Source organism: Boleophthalmus pectinirostris, unplaced genomic scaffold (genome assembly GCF_026225935.1).
Source record: "Boleophthalmus pectinirostris isolate CB_2022bp ecotype Guang Dong unplaced genomic scaffold, ASM2622593v1 HiC_scaffold_4, whole genome shotgun sequence".
Taxonomy (NCBI): domain Eukaryota; kingdom Metazoa; phylum Chordata; class Actinopteri; order Gobiiformes; family Gobiidae; genus Boleophthalmus; species Boleophthalmus pectinirostris.
The window spans coordinates 33,922,204-33,942,064 of record NW_026571353.1 but is presented as its reverse complement, the minus strand read 5'-3'; the positions used below and the strand labels follow the sequence as shown (position 1 = coordinate 33,942,064).

The window sequence follows — 19,861 nt, the reverse complement described above, 5'->3', positions numbered from 1 at the left end:
GCGACGTGAGCAGATCTGCCCAGAGTTTTGCGTCTTGGTCAGTGTAGACGGAAACGCTACGGCGGAGCGTATTCAGCTTTTCCACTCTGGAGGGTGGTTTCAAATTTTTGCGTTTTTAAGCCCCAAAAATGCCATCACCGTCTAAACGAAAGGCACTTCAAATATTTTGTTGCTTTTACTCGCAAGTGTTCTAAACCAGAATTCAAACCAGGTCTAAACCCAGGACTAAACCCAGGACTAAACCCAGGACTAAAACCAGGTCTAAAACCAGGTCTAAACTCAAGACTAAAACCAGGTCTAAAACCAGGTCTAAAACCAGGTCTAAAACCAGGTCTAAAACCAGGTCTAAAACCAGGACTAACACTTTCCGTGCTGCCGCAGCCCCCGGTCCTAAAACCGGTCCGGTTTGAGGACCCCTGGTCTGTACCATAAGCTGCAGACAGGGGGCAGTGTTAATCTCAGCTCAATACAACAGACAGCTGTATTCCTATTGTGAGTCTTTTACCTTTGGCCCTCTTTAGCAGCCTTAAACCTGAGACTTAAGCCTTTTTTCACTTTGAGGGTTTTATAATTTTTTTTACTTAACTTCATTTATATTTATATTTTTTTCTTTTTTGTCTTGTATGTTGTCAAATGTACCATCAAATGTACCACATCCTGCGCTAATCTTATGTTTAGTCAAACTGGACAGCTCCAAAATTCTGCACAGATTTTAATATACAGCAATTCATAAAAATGTTTAATAGATGAAATTCAACAGGGTTACATACCCATGGGCTTCAAAATCATGAAAACAAATATCATAGCCTGTGTTTTGAATGTAAAAAGTGCTCAAAATGTCGCATTCAAACATTGAACATGGATTTACAACGGTGCGTAACGCTGCGTAATGGCCCAGTAGATGTCGCTATTTCTCAGCACAAAGTTGCATCCACGCTTCAACTTTGTGCCGAGTCACCGTCCAAACGCGCAGCCGCTTTCCTCCGCTCTCAGCCCGCGATGGAAGATCAGCCAAGTCCGTGCACCTCTGGATCTAATAATGGGTCTCGGAGTATCCAGATTATTCTCCAAAGTCCCACGGAGAGTCAAGAAATTACGGTGAAAGAAGACAGCAACGTGAGACAGGTACGCAACTCAAGATTTTAAATATTGTTATGCTGAAATGTACCACCACCGTCCCTGTTTTCCCCGGGACAGTCCCAGTTTGGAGCCCTGTGTCCCCTGTCCCTGCAGATGTATCCAAAACCAGTGATTTGTCCCAAATTTATGCAAGAAATATCCCAGGTTTTCCCATTTTTGACTAGTTTGATCCCTGCCAATCGTAAAGAGAGGCGTAAATTGCCACGTGTTTTGGTCAAATACAGAAAAGCTGCTTAAAAATGACCAAAACACGAAGAAAATGTGACTGTATTGAATCACATGTTCCTTAATTACACACTCGTTTCACAATTTTATTATTACCAACTACCCCAAAACCAAGGATGCTCCAGTTTTTTATTTTGAAAATCTGGTCACCCTACACTTGCTACACACTATTTAATTATTTATCCACCTCAGATTGTAGGGGAAAAAAGGAATAAGCTACGTTGTTGTGTGGTAGAACATGAGGACATTTTTTTGGTAATCAGTTTTCAGACACTGGAACAGCAATAAAAATAGCTTGATTGCCAGTAGACTCCAAAAGTGTTGATTTATTTGCCAAAAAAAGATTATAATCCCACTTTTTGTAGTGAATTTTGCACTGGTGAAAAGGTGGGACATTGTCTAAATTATTGGCACAACACAGGACCAGAGAGAACCAAAAGAGGGACGTGGTAACCGTGTTTTTCTTGCGTTGTATTTTTGGTCTTAGTTAAAAGCAGGTCTTGCAGAGGACAGAGGAGCCCAGGTCGATGGAGTGATGCTGATTCACGCCGGGCGGGTCCTCGGAGACTCGGAGCTCCTCGGGTCGCTTCAGGGAAAGGACGGAGCGGTCAAACTCACCGTGAGCCAGAGGAGGTGGGCTGATGCATGCTGATTTAATAAAGGACTAGTTTATAAGGACGACTCAAAGAATACACGGTTACTTTTACACAGCACATCTCAAGAACTGGCAAGGAATCTTTAAACTTATTTATTACACATTTAGCTTATTAATTACAGGTAAGGGGTCCCCTATTTTCCCCGAGACAGTCCCAGTTTTGAGCCCTGTGTCCCCTGTCCCAGCAGATTTATCCAAAGCCAATGATTTGTCCCCGTTTTATACAACAAATGTCCCAAGTGTCCCTATTTTTGACCAATTTGATCCCTGTCAACAGTAAAGAGAGGCATAAATTGGTATTTGTTTAGGTAAAATACCTAAAAGCTGCTTAAAAATAACCAAAACACACAAAAATGTGACTACACCAACTCAAATGTTAGTGATGAATGGGCCAAGTGCAGAAGAATTTTCCTTAATTACGCACTCGTTTCACATTTTTATTATTACTAACCACCACAAACCAGGGGTGTCCCAGTTTTTGATTTTGAAAATCTGGTCACCCTAATCATAGGTGTTTTTAGTGCTAAAAAGTATGTGTAAGCCTGCGTCACTGCATGTAGTTTCAGATTCAAAAGTTTATTGTCAGTTCTTCATACGGAACATCAAAATTGTGTTTCTCACTCCCAAACGTATGAATAAATAATAAATAAATGGAAAAGTCCAAGTGTTCTTTGTGGAGACGCAGATTCGTAGCTTCCTGGCCGCCTGGTGGATAGAGAGGGAAGAGAGTTCAGCATCCTAACAGCCTGGTGGATGAAGCCATTAGTGAGTCTGGTGGTGCAGGAACAGAGGCTCCTGTACCTCCTCCCTTCAGCTTCTTCAGTTCTGGTCAGAAATTGGTGGGCATTGCCTTATATCTGCCTGAAGGGAGGAGCTAACTACACTGAAACTACTCTGAAACTAACACCCCTGAAGAAGCAGCTTGGATGAGCTGTGAAACGTTTTCGAAATAAACATTTGTTCAGTTGTCAGATTGAATTTCTCCTTTTGCTGTGGCAATGGTACAAATCTTTAATCACGCTAAAATCCATGTACAGACCCCAGCCCTGACATCATCAAATTAGAACTCAACCTATTTAAATAAGTTTCATGTATAAAATTCCTTTTTACCAGTTTGATTTGATAATGCTGCAAAATACATGTTTCATACAAGCATGTGTGAGGGTAAATCCAATGTGCAGCAGAATGTATAAGACCTGGAAACATAACCTTAAACTGTACTACATTGTTCAGATATGCTGAGACTTCCTCTGTGTCCACTGATGAAGACGTGTCCTCTCCAACTGCAGCTCTTCTAGACCCTGAGGGAGAAGCACAGACTCCCACCTCTCCTCTGTTTCTGGGTGAGCTCTCATTTTGTTCAGCCTAAATATGTGTGAATGAAACAAAACAATTCCACTTCACTTTATACTGAAAACTTGTCTCCCTGTTTGTGTAGCTGCTGCTGTGAGCCTCATCATTTTGCTCTTAAAATATTCGTATTAACCCGCTCTACATGATCCTGGTGTTTTTATTTTGCTATTTTGTATGCACTTCAAATTTCTCTGATATGGCCAAGATTTTAAAACTTATATCAGGTTATTCATCTTGTTTTCAGATTTATTATCTACTTACAAGTTCTGAGATGCTTGAGATTCCCGTCTAGAGGTTGTTTATTTGAAGATAACTTGTCAAGTAAAATAATCTTGCTGCATGGACAGATCATTTCACTCCTTTAAAGTCATTTTCTGATAGATTTAAGTGTTTATATCTTAAATTTTGGCCACGCTTTTTTGCAGTGTGTAAATGAATTCCTATTCCCAGTTGTAACTTGGCTCCAAATTCGCCTCTATAACTGCCTCTGTGAGCTTCATTTTACTGGAGCCAGACGCTGTGGGTGACGTTACACTCACTTGGTCCACTTTTTTATACAGTCTGCAGTTCTAAATTAATCTAACCCGTGGACTTTTATAGAAATACTAGTACCGTATTATCCGGACTATAAATCGATCAGGAGTATAAGTCGCACCAGCCAAAAAATGCGCAATGAAGAAGAAAAAAACATACATATGTCGCATCGGACTATAAGTCACATTTTTTGGGGGAAATTTATTTGATAAAATCAGACACCAGGAACTGACATTTCATCTTGAAAGGCAAGTTCTAGTAAAAACAATAGAACAGAGAACAACAGACTGTTAACATCACATATGAACAGTTCTTCAGATAACAAAAACATAAACAACAGAACAAGTTTAACAAACTCTCCGTCTCACTCCAAATCACTAAATCCATTCAATTCTTCATCCTCTGTGTCACTTCTGAGCAACTCTGCGACCTCCCGAGGTAAACAGAGCGCCGCTTCCTCTTCTGTGTCGCTGTCGTCAGACTCAGCATCAGTTCCAGTTAGAATTATTCGGGCCTTTCTGAATCCCGACAGGATGGTTTCGGTGTCACTGAAGTCCAGGGTTTGTCCATCCGTCCAGTGACTTCCAGAAAAGTTTCATGGTGCATCCTCCTGGTTCCCATGAAGTTGTGTTCTCCATCCCCGCTTTTCCCCAGTCCCTCATAAGTTTCTCACTCACTCCAAACTTTCTTTTTGCTGCTGGATTATCATTTTCAGATGAATATTTCACTACTTGCAGCAGGACAGAGGCTGTTTCTGCAGGAGACATGCACAGTAGATTGAAGTGACAGTGGTACAGGAGTAACAGGAGCAGCAGATACTGACACACAAGACTAGAGCGTCTCGTGGCTTCATTGTGAAAATTTTAATATATAAGTCACACTGGAGTATAAGTCGTAGGAAACACCCAAACCATGAAAAAAAGTGCGACTTATAGTCCGAAAAATACAGTATATGTACTGTATAAGTCTATGTCTATGTTCTGACCTGTCTCCTCTGTTTCCTCTGTCCACAGTGGAGGCTCTGGACTCTCTGGGCCTCTCTCACACTGGTCCAGGCCTGTTCCCTTTGCTCCAGGCTCAGATGGAGAGGCAGCTGCTCTCCTCCCCAGAGACGATGCACCGTGTCCTGGGCAGTGCCTTCGTCCAGGGCAGCCTCTCTGGAGCCGGTCCGGAGCTCGTCCACGCTCTGATCCTGTCCAATCCACAAACACAACAGCTCCTGCAGACAAGCCCTGAACTGGAGAAGGAGATCAGCGACCCACAGGTCATGGCACAGGTCTGTACGCTCTCTACCGGCTACTTTTATCTATTTTATTTCAGAATTAAGTGTTTTAATACATTCTAATTGCAGTTGTACTTTTACAAAAATATTAAAACCATGAATTGTTGTTAAAGGGCCCATATAATGTTTCCTTTTCACAAACATTCTTGGAGTTGTGTTTTGTTTCATTCACACATTTATCACACAAATGCTGCATATTTAGGATTAGTTCTTCTCTCAAACAGAAAACCTAGATTATGTTTCCCAGATTATATAATATGGGTTTACTACAAACTGTATAAGACAGCTGTATAGTCACATTTTGTGCAGTTTTCTCCTCTTAGTATAAAGTGGTCACATAAGGCTTTAGGCATATTCTTTATTCAGCTGATTGGCCCAAACAAAATATTGACCTCTCTTGGAGCTTGAAGGTCGATAGTCGATGCCCTCAAAAGTGAAAATATCGCTGCAGTAGGATCATTTAGTGCTATGTGTTGCATTTTTTTTTGTATGAAAAGCACTCTATAAATAAAGTTTGATTGACTGATTGATCCATTTAATTTGAGTATGCACCAATTATCCTCCATTTGGGAGAATGATGCAAAAACTCTTTCTCAGATATTACAAACAACAACCAAGCCTACCACAAATATTTTTACTGAATGATACCTCTAATTTATGTTTAACATTTATGGAAAGACACATATTCTTAGGTGGCTTAACTGCAGTAAAGCGCCTTGCAGCCTGCGAAAGACTCCACAGCACTTGCAAAGATGGATTTTGGACGTCACAAATATTGTAAAATTAGAGCTTCATGAATCCATAAAACCAAACTTAAAAACATGCAGCTTTGGAAGGATCTAACAATAACAGCAAAAGGAGAAATTCAATTTGTCAACTGAACAAAAGTTTATTATGGTCAAATACGTTTCGTGGCTCATCCAAGCTGCTTCTTCAGTTCTGGACAAAATGCTGGTGAACACTTCCTTATATCTGCCTGACGGGAGGAGCTAACTACAATGAAACTACTCTGAAACTAACACACCTACTTGACTACAGTTTCTGTTTTGAACTAAGTGAGGGGTCTTATCAGCAGAATCATTCAGGGCCATGATGGAGCTTTCACATCCCTAGTGTTTTCTTAGTTTGTTTTGATTTAGGTTTGAGGATGGAGTTGTAAATAAAGATATGATGATGTCTGAGTCCTCCATGTCTGTTCTTCCAAATTGCTTCTTTAACTCCCTCTCAAACCAATTCTTCTCTTTGGCTAAGATCTGTACCTCACTGTCGTCAAAGGAGTGGCCCGTGGCTTTTAGTTGGAGATGTACAGCAGACTGTGGTCCTGTGTTGCTCTCTCGTCTGTGTTGGTACATCCTCTTGTGAAGTGGCTGTTTAGTTTCTACAATGTTATCTGAGAATAACTTTTTAAATCTCTTCTAACAAGCTAATGCTATGTAAACATGCATACCTCTAATTCCTGCTTTTCTCTGCTCTCTTTTTTTGTTTGTATTTTGACTCATAATGATGATGATGAGGATTATGATGATGATGATCACAAGTCTATCTGAGTCTATCTCTAATTATTACGATAGAATTTTGTGGTCACTGTACTCTGTTTGCATGATAACTTCTGAGATTGAACTTCAGTACGAGTCCCTCCTCTGCCCAAAAGAGTCACTTACGCCACATTTCACCTGATTTTTCTGTTGCCCTCTCCAGGTGCTTGAATTGGTCAGAAACCCGGAAATGATAAAGAAAATTCTGAAGAGTGAAGAGACGACTGAGGCTGGACCCTGCAGACAGAGACAGAGACCGCAGAGGGCAAAACCCACCAAACAACATTTTAATTTTCCTCCAAAAACCAGCTTCACCAAACCAGACAGAGGAGTCCAGCCCCCCGAGGCAAGTTATGTCTTCTCTGCTGTTTTTTAATATTTGATATAATAAACAATATTATCTTTCTTTGTTTTTCTTTCAGCCCTGCACAGATGGACTCTCAAAGCTGACTACCACATCTAAAGCCGATATCAGTGCAGGTAAATACACTTTGAACAGAACCGCAAACCTAGAAGTCCAAGATGAATTGCAAAGACAGTAATTTTTGAATAATTTCTTCCACAAACAACAAAATCTCCTGACTTATTCTGCATAAAAACTGGTAACCCTGTAGTTTAGATCAGCACAAACATGCTCTGAAATGTGATTCTTGTATTCATTTGTCAGGTCACATTTCAGTCTATGTTATTAGGTTCTTTTTTCAGACCTAGAGTTTGTTTTCATACTTGACATTTTCGCCTGTTCGCCAGCGGTCTTCCTCAGAGTACAGTATACAGGTTTTGGCAATGGGCAATGAGAAAACACAAAATCAGCACACGAGTGAAACCGAACAGAAAACTCAGACAACTACTCGTCCACCCAAAAGATAAAATAGAACCGAAGCATAAATGTAACGTCATATACGAAATATCCTGCATGTCCCGCAATAAAACATACATCGGGGAAACAGGGAGGGCCTTCAGTACATGAAAAAAGGAACATAGAACAGAATGTGAGAAGGAAACAGCGAAGGCGAAACAAAACACAAAGCAGAACAGGAACAACTCAAATCTGCAGTTTCTGACACTGTAAAAGACAGAATCACATTATGGACTGGGACGAAGCAAACGTCATTGGGACAGAGGAAAACAAACATCGTCGCTGGATTAAAGAGGCAGTCGAAATATGGAAACGTGCCCACGGGACGATAAACCGAGACGAGGGGGATTTTTTTACTCTCACACACCTGGGATACTGTCCTGAGGAAGTCGGACTGGAGGTGGCGCTGTCGTCCTGCCTCTATCGGTAGGAAGACAGCGGCAAAACCTGTTTAAATCAGCTGAGAGACACGTCAAAGCAACATCACGTGACTCTGAGGACGACCGCTAGTGAGCAGTCCAAACTGTCAGGTATGAAAATAAACTCTTGGTCTGAAAAAAGAACCTACTAACATAAATTATCGGACGACCAAATAAACCTCATTGGACAGATTTCAGTCTCTTGGTCAGTTCTTCTGGACGTGTTTAAAATGTAAACTTTGAACAGAATCTTATTATTAAAGGACCCATATTACGCTGTTTTCTGATCTATGTTATAATGCAGTTTTCTCGTCAAAAACAGAGTTGTGTTTTGTTTCATTCACGCATGTTAAACAAACAAACCCTGCAGATTTAGGCTGAGTTCTTCTCTCAAACAGAAAACACTCTGTTCCACGTTGTGATGTCATGTGGTAATACAGGAAGTGCTCTACTGTGTTTTTAAACTCCATACACCTTCACTAGAATCATTTGCATAATTTCAGCTCTGGAAATGCCGATCTCTACTCCATAAAAGGTAAAATCCAATCCAACTTTATTTGTATAGCACATTTTATAAACAAGATGGTTTCCAAAGTGTTTTACATAGCAATGTAAACCATTTTACTTAAAAAAAATAAATTAATTAAAATCTGCAGAATTATGTTTCAACTAAGAAGAAACTAATAGAATCAATAAATAAAATAATAATAATAAAATCAATGAACAAAAATAATAAAATCAATACATAAAAGCAGTACTAAAAAAATAAAGTAGATAAAAACAATAAAATAAATAAATAAATAAATAAAAACAATAAAATAAATAAATAAAAAAATATAAAAAATTAATAAAAGACACAGAGGACCACACAACTCATGCGGTGTTAAAAGCCAGAGAATAAAAGTGGGTCTTAAGACGAGACTTTAAACACTCCACTGTCCACTGCAATGTCGCTGTTAACTTGAAAACTACCACTTCATGACATCACAAGGTGGAACAGAGCATTTTGAGCTTGGAGAGTTACTCAAACATGTGTGAATGAAACAAAACACAACTCCAGGTAAGTTTTTGGTGAGGTAACAACATTATAAATTGGCTTAAAGCTCAAAAGAGTCAATTTTGTCAAGTACAGGACCTTTAAAAAAAATAAATCACTAATCTAAACACAATGCTCGTCCAAAAATCACAATTAGATGTTTTTTCCCAAACTGTTCATCCCTCGTCAACCCCAAAACACACTTCTGTTGTTGTAATATGTTTTGTGTTTATACTTGGAGGCCTGCAGTCCCTCCTGGAGCAGGTCTCCTCCTCTGGTCTGATGGAGTCTCTTCTCTCTGGGCCTCATGTGAAGAACCTGCTTCAGTGTCTCAGCCACAACCCAGATCTGGCTGCACAGGTCAGTAATTACTATATCGATTTATTATTCAGTGTATGAAAGCAGGAGCACTATAGTTTGAGGCTCAATACTTTGTGCACATATTTTTGTTGCAGTGCTGGGGAGGTTTCTGCAATTTTTTGTTATTTTGTGTGTGTGTGTGTGTGTGTGTGTGTCAGTGGCATAAAGTGGTTTCAGTATTATTGTTTACTACTTACAAGGGCGTAGGTTTGGTCTCAGCTTTGAGAATTATTTCTAAAAACACACAGAATCTGGGCAGGTCCAAAATAAGTGAGAGGTGGTTTCATTTTTCACTTCGCAGAATGTCCAGTTTGTGTCCATTGTTCTTCTAAGATGATTCTTTAGTGGAGAACAGAGATGTAGAAGTTTGTAGCAGATTTCTCTTTACTTGTTGGTGATGAGATATTTGTGAGGTGATGTCCAAATATTTTTCCATGGGATATTGTCAGTAGAATCCGGCTGTTCACAGAGCACGAGTAGGGCTTTGTTTGGGAGGTGCACTTGTGCTGATAGTCGCTCTTTTTTCGCGGCGACTCATTATAAGACAAGTTTAATTGAAGATGAAGCCAAGTAAGTTCCTTTTGAAAAGTTTTTCAAAGTTTGGTGCAGCGTCTTCACTCACGTCTGCTCAAGTCGCCATCTTCAGGTGCGGCCCTGTCCTGCCGCTTCCCCAGTTTAGGCTCCTGGCTCCACTAATGACATCACTCTGTTACAGCCAATGAAACAGCGGCAGGAGTAACCCTGTCGTCACATCACTGAATACATCTCAGAACGTCTAATAAACAAAATGTGAACTAAAACATGTTAAATTTATACTATAGAGTTTGGAAAAATATCGGGGAAAAAATTATATTTTTGTTTATTAAAATAAAATGGCAAATATTAGGGACTATTTTGTCTTCCCCAAATATTGGTTATGACATGTCCCCACTGTTCCTGTGTAAACCTACACCCTTGATCAGGAGGTGGTTTCAGAGCTCAAGGAAACAAACTGTTTTGGCAAAGGTGCAGCAGTATCATGAATGATCTGATACAGCAGACAAACATTTGCATATATCAGGTTTTCAAATCATAAAATGCTGCATTTCACAAGAATATGACAGAGGTGGAATGGCCGACTTTTCCTGAGAACGTCTTGTTTTATCATTCCAAACCTTATTTCCGTGTCGTTTTATTTCAGATGCTGTTGAGTCACCCTCTGTTGTCAGAAAACCCACATCTCCAGCAGCAGCTCAGACAGCAGCTCCCTGTGTTACTACAGCAGGTCTGACCCACTCCGTCTGTGTGACTGTTCGCTGTGAGATGTATGCAGTGTTATACGCGAGGACGAGTGTGATAAGATCTGTTAAAACGTGTGTGCCACAAATACAGTATGCTGTTACTCTGCACTTTTATTCACAATACCATCAGTCAGGCTTTGGCCAGATCTTTTTGCTGAACCTCAACCAGTCAGAAGGAGCTTTACTGCCAAAAAAATCACATTAGTTGTCATATTTCAAAGAATGACTTGCTAGGAGGCTAACAATATGCTGTTTACTCAATATTAAGACCCACACCAAGAGGGATTTTTGGGTCTGGTGCCAATATTTAACAGGCAAGACTTCATCTGCCTGGAATGTTCCACAATATGTCATTAAATGTATTGATTTTGGGGTGTTTTTATCAGAAAAAATTCAAGAATAACAACTTTCTTGACCTGCAATATGGAGTGGTGATGCCATTTTACTTAAAGATAAATATGTTTAATGTCATACTGTGGAACATTCCAATAACATCTATGAGGACGCAAGTGGTGGTGGATCTGGACTATCTCTCAGAAAAGTTGCATATTGTAGCTTTAAATTATTTAAATCATTACAGGGACAAATTACAATCAGAAATGTAGAAAGGCACTTGTAATCTAAAAAAAAAAAACCATAGCAAAAATCAAAGGGTTACTGTCTAAAGCAGACCTGGAGAGACTTATCCGTGTGTTTGTCTCCAGGAGGTTAGATTCTGTTACTGATCACTGGTCTCTCCAAATGAGCTGTGAGACGCTGCAGAACATCCAGAACACTGCAGCTCGGGTCCTGACCTGAACCAGGAAGTACGAGCACATAAGTCCTGGCTCAGGTCTCTGCACTGCCCCCTGTGGCTCAGAGACTTTAAAGCAGCTCTGCTTGTGTAAAAGTCTCTCCATGGCCGAGCACCAAAGTCCATCTGTGACATGTTAGTGTCATAGGAACCATCTGCGCTCTGAGGACTTCAGGGTCAGAGTCAGAGTCAGGACTAAAGTCAGAGTCAGTGTTTCAGGTTCACGCAGCTAAAACCTGGAACAGTTTTCCTGAAGATGTGAGACAGACTCTACTTTGACTCTGTTTAAATCCAGGCTCAAAGCGATTCTGTTTAGCTGCATCTGAATGAAAGGTTTTCGTTCTGCACTTTTCCCTCTCATTCAATGTCTCTCTTTCTTTTTAATTTTATGATGATTATTTATGTTTAGATTTGTTTGTATTCTGATTTTCATGTATTTCTTATTCTGTAAAACACTTTGAATTACTTTGTGTACGAATTGTGCTGTACAAATAACTTGCCTTGCCTAATGGTGCTGCTTTACAGCTAGTATGTTTGTGGGCTAATCCTGCATTTATCATGTTGTTTTGTTCAGATGCAGAGTCCTGAGCTGCTGTCGGCCATGTTGAATCCTAAAGCTGTGGAGGCCCTGGTTCAGATCCAGCAGGGTCTGCAGACTCTGGCGTCTGAGGCTCCAGCCCTCATCCCTGTGTGAGTCCTGACGTGTATTTAAACAGAGGATTTCATCTGTAGGACTGACAGTTTTACATGATTACAACATTGAACACAACATACAAAGTGTCTAAGGTGATAAATTAGGATGACCTGATGTTCCTATTGACCCGGGACAGTCCCAGTTTTGAGCCATGTGTCCCCTGTCCCAGCAGATTTATACAACCATTGATTTGAATCTGTGTCGTTCATTCATTTTTCTAAATAAAACTAAAAATAAGAAAAGAAAAAAAAAAAGTCTTCTTTATTTGTCTCCAAAACAAAAATTTAAAAAACAGATAATGGTTCATTTTTTTAATATTCAATTTTGTGTTTAAATAAATAATGGAAAAAAATGATAAAGGACGTTTCCTGTTTACGTGACTTAAACTGAGACTGAACCAGGACTAAACCAGGACTGAGCCCAGGACCAGACCAGGACCAGGACTGAGACCGGGACTAGACCAGGACCAGACCGGGACCAGACTGGGACTGAGACCAGAAATGAGACTGGGACTGAGATCGGGACTGAGATCGGGACCGAGACCGGGACCGAGACCGGGACCGGGACTAGAAATGAGATTGGGACCGGGACTGAGACTGGGACCAAGACTGGGACCGGGGACCGAGACCAGTACTGAGACCAGAAATGAGACTGGGACCGGGACTGAGACCGGGACTGGGACTGAGACAAGAAATGAGACCAGGACCGAGACCGGGACCGAGACCAGAAATGAGACTGGGACCAAGACCGAGACTGAGACCAGGAATGAGACCGGGACCAAGACCGGGACTAAGACCAGTTTAGTCCCAGTTTAGTCCTGGTTCAGTTCGGCATCTCAGTTTAAGTCACAGAAACGAGAAATGGTCGTTATCCGTTTTTTCCATTTTTCATTTAAACACAAAATTGAAAACTGAAAAAACAAATCGTTATCCGTTTTTTTCATTTCGGTTTTGGAAACAAATAATGAAGAAAATTGTTGTTTTTCATTTCTTATTTTTGGTTTTATTGTGAAAAACGAATGAACGAATGACACACGGATTTTTCTTCTGTACTTTCCTGTTTCCTGTCTGATTTAGGGCTGGATTTGGAAATAATTCGACTTTTGAGCCTGAATCCGTCTTCAACAACAAACCCAGAAACGGTCCTGCGGTTTCCACGGCAACAGAGCATCAACAACAGTTTGTCCAACAGATGCTGCAGGCGCTCGCTAACTCCGACCACAAGGTGAACACTAAAAGAGAGCGAATAAATGAAATTAAAGAACAATATTAGTGCAAACTCCTACATATTGTTTTGCAGGATTTGGACCAACTGAGCTCATAGGTATTTGAAGAACTGCAGAGCGCCCCCAAGAGGAAAAGTCATGTAACTGCATTAACATGAACTTCTCTTTAGATCCCTGACATTTCCACAGGTGATTCAGCTTTGACTTCACTCTTAAACTCTCATATTATAGTAATAATATCACATGTGCTGGCTGATGGTGTAGTGACCTGTAGTAGCTTAATAAAGGGCCAATATTACTCTGTTTTTCTCACCTGTTATAATGTTTCCTCGTCATAAACACACCTGGAGTTGTGTTTTGTTTCATTCACACATGTTTAACACACAAACCTGCAGATTTAGACTGAATTAGAACTGCACAGTCACTGGAGCACTTTAAATCCTCACTCAAAACGCACCTTTTCACCTTTTGGCATTTGTCCAGAGTTAGGAAGAGTTAGAAAGTTATTATTATTGTTATTTATTTATTATTAAAACTCTGCTTGATTTGCTTATTGTGTGTTTTATTCCACTGTAAATGTTGTTCAGCACTTTGGTAAACTTTGACTGTTTTAAATGTGCTTTAATAAATCATAAATTTGATTTGATTTGAATTCTCTCAAACAGAAAACACTTCTTGTTCCACCTTGTGATGTCATGTGGTAATACAAGAAGAGCTCCACTGTGTTTTTAAACTGCGTACACTTTCACTAGAATCATTTGGATGATTGCAGCCCTGGAATTTCCAATCTCTAATGAACAAAGGTAGAAGTTAACTATTGCTTCATGACATCACAACGTGGAGCAGAACAATTTGAGCTCTGGAGAGACTAGATCAGGCCTGTGGGCCAAATGCGGCCCTCAGACAAATTTTTCTTGGCCCTCAGGCTTCCAGATGAATTGGCCCAAATTACCTTGCATCAATGTAAAAAATTACTTTTTACTGAAAGTTTTTTGAAAATCTACATTGATAAAGCTCATTTTTAATATTTACTGTGTGGTTTTAAGGGTCTCAGCATGAATAAAGACTGATGGCTCATTCTAACGTGTTAAACATGCACATATTTCAATTACTCACTGTATTCAGCACCAGTCTATGGCCCTCGATCGGCCCTCTGCTTCGTCAGTTTTTGGATATGTGGCCCTTGATGAATAAAGTTTGGACCCCCCTGGACTAGACAGACTAATAACAAAGTGTTACTCAAACAGGTGTGAATGAAACAAAACACAACTCCAGGTTTGTTTTTGAAGAGGTAACAACATTCTTACATGTCTTAAATCTCAAAAGAGTCATTTTTTGTAACATTGCACCTTTAATGTCCGTGTAATCTGTAGAAGCACTGATGCAATAAAACACAGCAATATAAACCAAAGCTTATGAAGCGACACACTACCTTACGGTTGGGAGTCCCACTCCCGACCATGTGCATTCTGCCTTTGTGCCCGTGGGCAAAGTGTACAAGCCTTTGTGTGTGTGGTGTGTGAATGATGACTGCTCTAGACGGACAGCCATATTTTAACAGTCTGTCCCAGGGCAGCTGTGACTACACCAAGTTTCCACCAGAGCATGCAGTTAAGTGGAGCTTGTACAGTGCAAAAGTAAGAAATTATTATTATTATTATGAATTCAGAGATGTAAATAGTTTCATAATCTCATACTTCAGCTGCAGTATGAAGATACTTTAGACTCTGGCTGTAGAAATACAATAGTTATAAAGCACATAAGAAAATCAATAATAATACACTGTGTATTTGTGTATTGCCTTGTCAAAGCCTGATCCTGTCAGATCTCAGCAGGACTGGGCCTGGTTAGGACTTGGATGGGAGACCGCTGGGAATACAAGATCCCATTGTGAGGCGCAAGTGGCAAAAAGTATTGTTGTGTCCTTAGGCAAGACACTTTAGCCACATTACCTAGTATGAATGTGGTGAGTGTCGCGGGGCTGACCTCCACCAGCCTCACTTCCGTCAGTCTGTCACAGGGCAGTTGTGGTTACAGTCGTAAAATTACCACCACAGAGTGAATGAATGACACTGTAAAGCTCTTTGTGTGTTTGTGTGTGGAAAGGCACTAAATAAATCCAATGCAACATCAGTATTTGCACCAATAACACATGTTAATACACATGTCCATATCAAACAGATGGAGCAAATTATTTTAATAAACACACCAAACAAAGTGCAGTCCTTTTGTCTTGTCTGTGTCATAAGTGTAAGAACTGGGTCCAATCTGAAGTGTGGCTGTTTGCAACAGATTTACCCAAACAAAGAGCATATGACAGGTTAGACTACACATTTTACTAAAACATTGTTAACATCATTACATTTAAGATTTGACTATGTCGTACCTTTTTACATTTTGGTTTATAATTTTACTCTCTGATTAGACATAGAAGTCTGTGCAATACTTTGAACTGGATGTAATACAAGCTCTTTACACCAGTGTTTCCCAAACTTCAAGGTGGATTTGAGCATTATTGAACATTAATGAGGATATTTTATGACTGACTGAGTGATTGTGTCTCTGTGAACAATTAAACAATGAAAAACAGTAATTGAACCAGTAATGAAAGGATCCAGAAGTCGACTATTTGGACATTAAATGTAGCTCATTTCTTTTTCTTTTCAACATTCAATTGAACCAGAAATATTGGAACAAAATAGTCAACAAAATAATTACAAATGATTCGAAATTATACAAAACATTTCAACATTTCTAATGTTTAAAAGGCTAAGACCAAGACAAGACAAGACTTTTAAAGGCTGAGACCGAAACAAGACTGAGACAAGACCAAGACTTTTAAAGGCTGAGACCAAGACCAAGACTTTTTAAGTCCAAGACTGAGACAAGACCAAGACTTTTTAAGACCAAGACTGAGACAAGACCAAGACTGAGACAAAGACCAAGACTTTTTTAAAAGACCAAGACCAAGACAAGACAGACCAAGACTTTTAAAGGCTGAGACCGAGACAAGACTGAGACAAGAGGGACACTTTTTAAGGTCAAGACTGAGACAAGACCGAGACTTTCTAATGAGATAGGTGGGCCTGTCTGCGTTTTTGTAGAACGTTCCAGTCCGGGTACAGGAGGAGAGTCCACACAACCCCCCAAAAAATCTCTTGTGACCCACTCAGTCTTTTGGAAACCCTGCTGTACACGAAGACCAGCACAGAGCCTGTTGTACCAGCAGAGGGCAGCAGTGCGTCATTTCCCGCACGTCGCCCTGTTGCGTCTCCTCTGTGTCATTGAACACGTTCATGTCACGTTCACTTGTCATTACGAGAGTCATTGCGCTCGTTCGGTGCCAGACAGCGGAGAGAGGGGCCTGTCTGCGCGGGAGAGATACGAGACAGCCGCGGGGACGCAGGATTAAAGCTCCAGAAATATTTGGGATGAGGCGCGTGGATGCGTCATGACCCAAAACAGACGCACAAAATTAAAATAGTGTCGGTGACAGACGTGAGAGGGCGACGCTACGGACACCTGCTGGCGACATCTGGAACTACTGTGTTTATTTATTCTTCATTTCAGACTTTAAAGATTGCTCCAAGATACAAAATAATAACATCCAAATCGGCCAAGTTCATAGAAAATTGTCTTTAATAATAATTTTTTATGTATTTATTTCTTTATTTTGAGCAGATTAATGAACACAAAAAGTATCTAGTACACTTCAGGTACATTTCACACGTATATATATATATTTTTTCTTATTTGAACTCGAAAAGGAGATTATATTGGATTATACTGATAATCCCTCAGATCAATTTAAAGGTGCACTGCGTAACATTTCTAGTGGAGGGTCTACTGTCTGCTTGTCTCCATGGAAATTATTGCTCCAGAATGTTCCACAGTATGGATTAATAGTGTTGCAGTCAAAACCTGTCCGAGACCACAGGGTCCAGAGACGAGGACAAGACCAGGACCTCTGAGGGTCGAGACTGAGACCGAGACAAGACCGAGACTTTTAAAGGCCGAGACTGAGGCAAGACCGAGACTTTTAAAAGCCGAGACTGAGGCAAGACCGAGACTTTTAAAGCCCGAGACCGAGGCAAGACCGAGACTTTTTAAGACCGAGACCGAGGCAAGACCGAGACTTTTTAAGACCGAGACTGACCGAGACGAGGACCTCTGAGGGTCGAGACCGAGATCGAGACCGAGACAAGACCAAGACTTTTAAAGGCTGAGCCTGAGACAAGACTGAGACAAGACCGAGACTTTTCAAGACCTAGACTCTTAAAGGCTGAGACCAAGACAAGACTGAGACAAGACCGAGACTTTTAAAGCCCGAGACCGAGGCAAGACCAAGACTTTTAAAGGCTGAGCCTGAGACAAGACTGAGACTTTTTAAGGCCGAGACTGAGAATTTTAAGGCCGAGACATTTTAAGGCCGAGATCGAGGCAAGACCGAGACTTTTTAAGGCCGAGACTGAGGCAAGACCAAGACCACGGCCCATCAAGACCAAATCAAGACCATCTTTGTAATTATTTGTATTTTGCAGTTATTTTGTCACATATATATCAGTGTTTTTATAAAACTATCTCCATTTTATCACTCGTCAAGTGTCAGATCACGAGACTGAAACAAGACCAAGTCCAAACATCTTTACGACTGAGACAAGAATGAGTCCAAGTCATTCAATTACAGGTGGTTTTATAGCTCAAAAATACCTACCTCTACCTCTCCACAGATCTGGCCTGTAACCTGGTCTGGTTTGGTCTCCTTGAAGATAGAAAGGGTTAATGCCACACTATGAAACCTTCCACACAAAGCAATTCACCATATTTGGCCCTGCTGCCCACTTTTGTCTCTAAACGCTCCTAAACCGCACTTTCTTGTAATGGCACTTCAGCTTAAACAGGGATCCCACTCCTTACAGTGGAGCATTTGGGGAAAATTTTGCCGATTAAATATGATATAAAGTGGGTTCATTTGTGTAAAATTTATAATTGAATCAAAGAATAACAGATAAGTTTAATGCCATCCTGTGAAATAGTCCAGAAATATATTCCAGATGTAACCTGAGTGACAGAGCAGTGAATGAAAAGTACATCACATTGTTTTTTGTTGAAATATTAAAAACAGTTATATAAGACTCATTATATATATATATAAATAAAAAATTTAAAAATCTAACGACACATCTGGTTACCAAAACTCAAAATAAAAATACAGTAATTATCAAAAAATAATTCACAGTAAGATTCAAGTAAAATATATTAATAATCACTTCATCACAGAATCAAAAACACTGCAAACCACACGAATGAAATACACAGAAATTAAAAGAGATTAAAAGTATTTTGTTGCACAGCAGTGTAAGAGGTAGATCAAACCTGCCCAAAAATCTGATCATAATCTGATTTCTGGAGATTAGATTATTAAAAAAATCAGATGTGAGTAATAGAAAATGTGTCATGGTTCATGTTTTGTAGTGGTTGTAGTTTGTGTTTTATTTTGACATTTGTTTTGTCTGCTTGTAGTTCTGAGTTTTACTTAACAGGAAAAATGTTCCCTGGTTTGCAAAATAAAAATGATATTCAATATAAATTTGATAAAGAAGCAATAACAAAACTGAGAACAATGTATTTGGCCTTTCCTGTTGCTCCTAAAGTAAAGGAAACACATTACAAAATCATGAATAACATATACCCATCCAAAGAATTACTTCAATTGCGCTTTAAAATTCAAGAAAACATTTGCACTTTTTGTGAAAAGGAGATTAAAAGCACTGATCATCTTTTTTTCTTTTGTGCTACAATCCAACCCTTTTGGTCTGAAATGCAACTCTGGATCAATTCCACATTTCGTTCCTTACCAGTCTTGTTAAACAGGGATGTTATAATTTTTGGTGTACTACTACAAAATAAAAAAGAAGAACTCTGTGTAAACTTAATATTATGTCTTGCCAAATTTTACATCCACAAATGTAAAATTCAGAAATGTCCCCCTAACTTTGCTTGTTTTAAAAACGAACTCAGATTATATATAAAAACCCTGAAACATATGAATGGACCTAAACCTCAAAAAGTGTATTCCTACATGTGTGAAATACCCCTGGACTTTATGAACTCTGGCTGAATGAACTCTACTTCCCTTGCTATTATCATTTATTTATTTATCTATTCTTAAATGCATTTTTGTTGTATTATATTGTATTGTTTCTATATAATATGTTGTGTTTATGTTCCCTCATCCCAACATGTAACTGCTGACAACACACAGCCATGTTTGTTATATCAAGTTTATGCACCCAGTTGTGTGTAATAAAAAAAAAAAAAGTTCTGAGTTTTACTTCCTGATTGTTTGTTGTTGATTGTTTGCCCCACCCTAATGTGTTTCACCTGTGTCTATGTGTGTGCAATTATACCCTGTGTTCTCCTCTGCCCTTTGTTGGTCCATTGTCTCTGTCCGAGTTCCTCCGTGTCTCT

General features: G+C 39.8%; 1 protein-coding gene across 1 annotated transcript; it reads left to right on the top strand.

Moving 5' to 3' along the window:
- Positions 1-827: 827 nt before the first annotated feature.
- Positions 828-15,612, top strand: LOC129411375 (ubiquilin-1-like). Its single transcript, XM_055162171.1, has 11 exons — positions 828-1,125; positions 1,853-1,998; positions 3,254-3,363; positions 4,921-5,183; positions 6,888-7,070; positions 7,147-7,204; positions 9,280-9,398; positions 10,579-10,662; positions 12,046-12,161; positions 13,242-13,389; positions 13,465-15,612. The coding sequence occupies exons 1-11, from the start codon at positions 859-861 to the stop codon at positions 13,486-13,488; spliced, it is 1,518 nt and encodes a 505-aa protein (XP_055018146.1). The 5' UTR covers positions 828-858; the 3' UTR covers positions 13,489-15,612.
- The last annotated feature ends 4,249 nt before the right edge of the window (positions 15,613-19,861 follow it).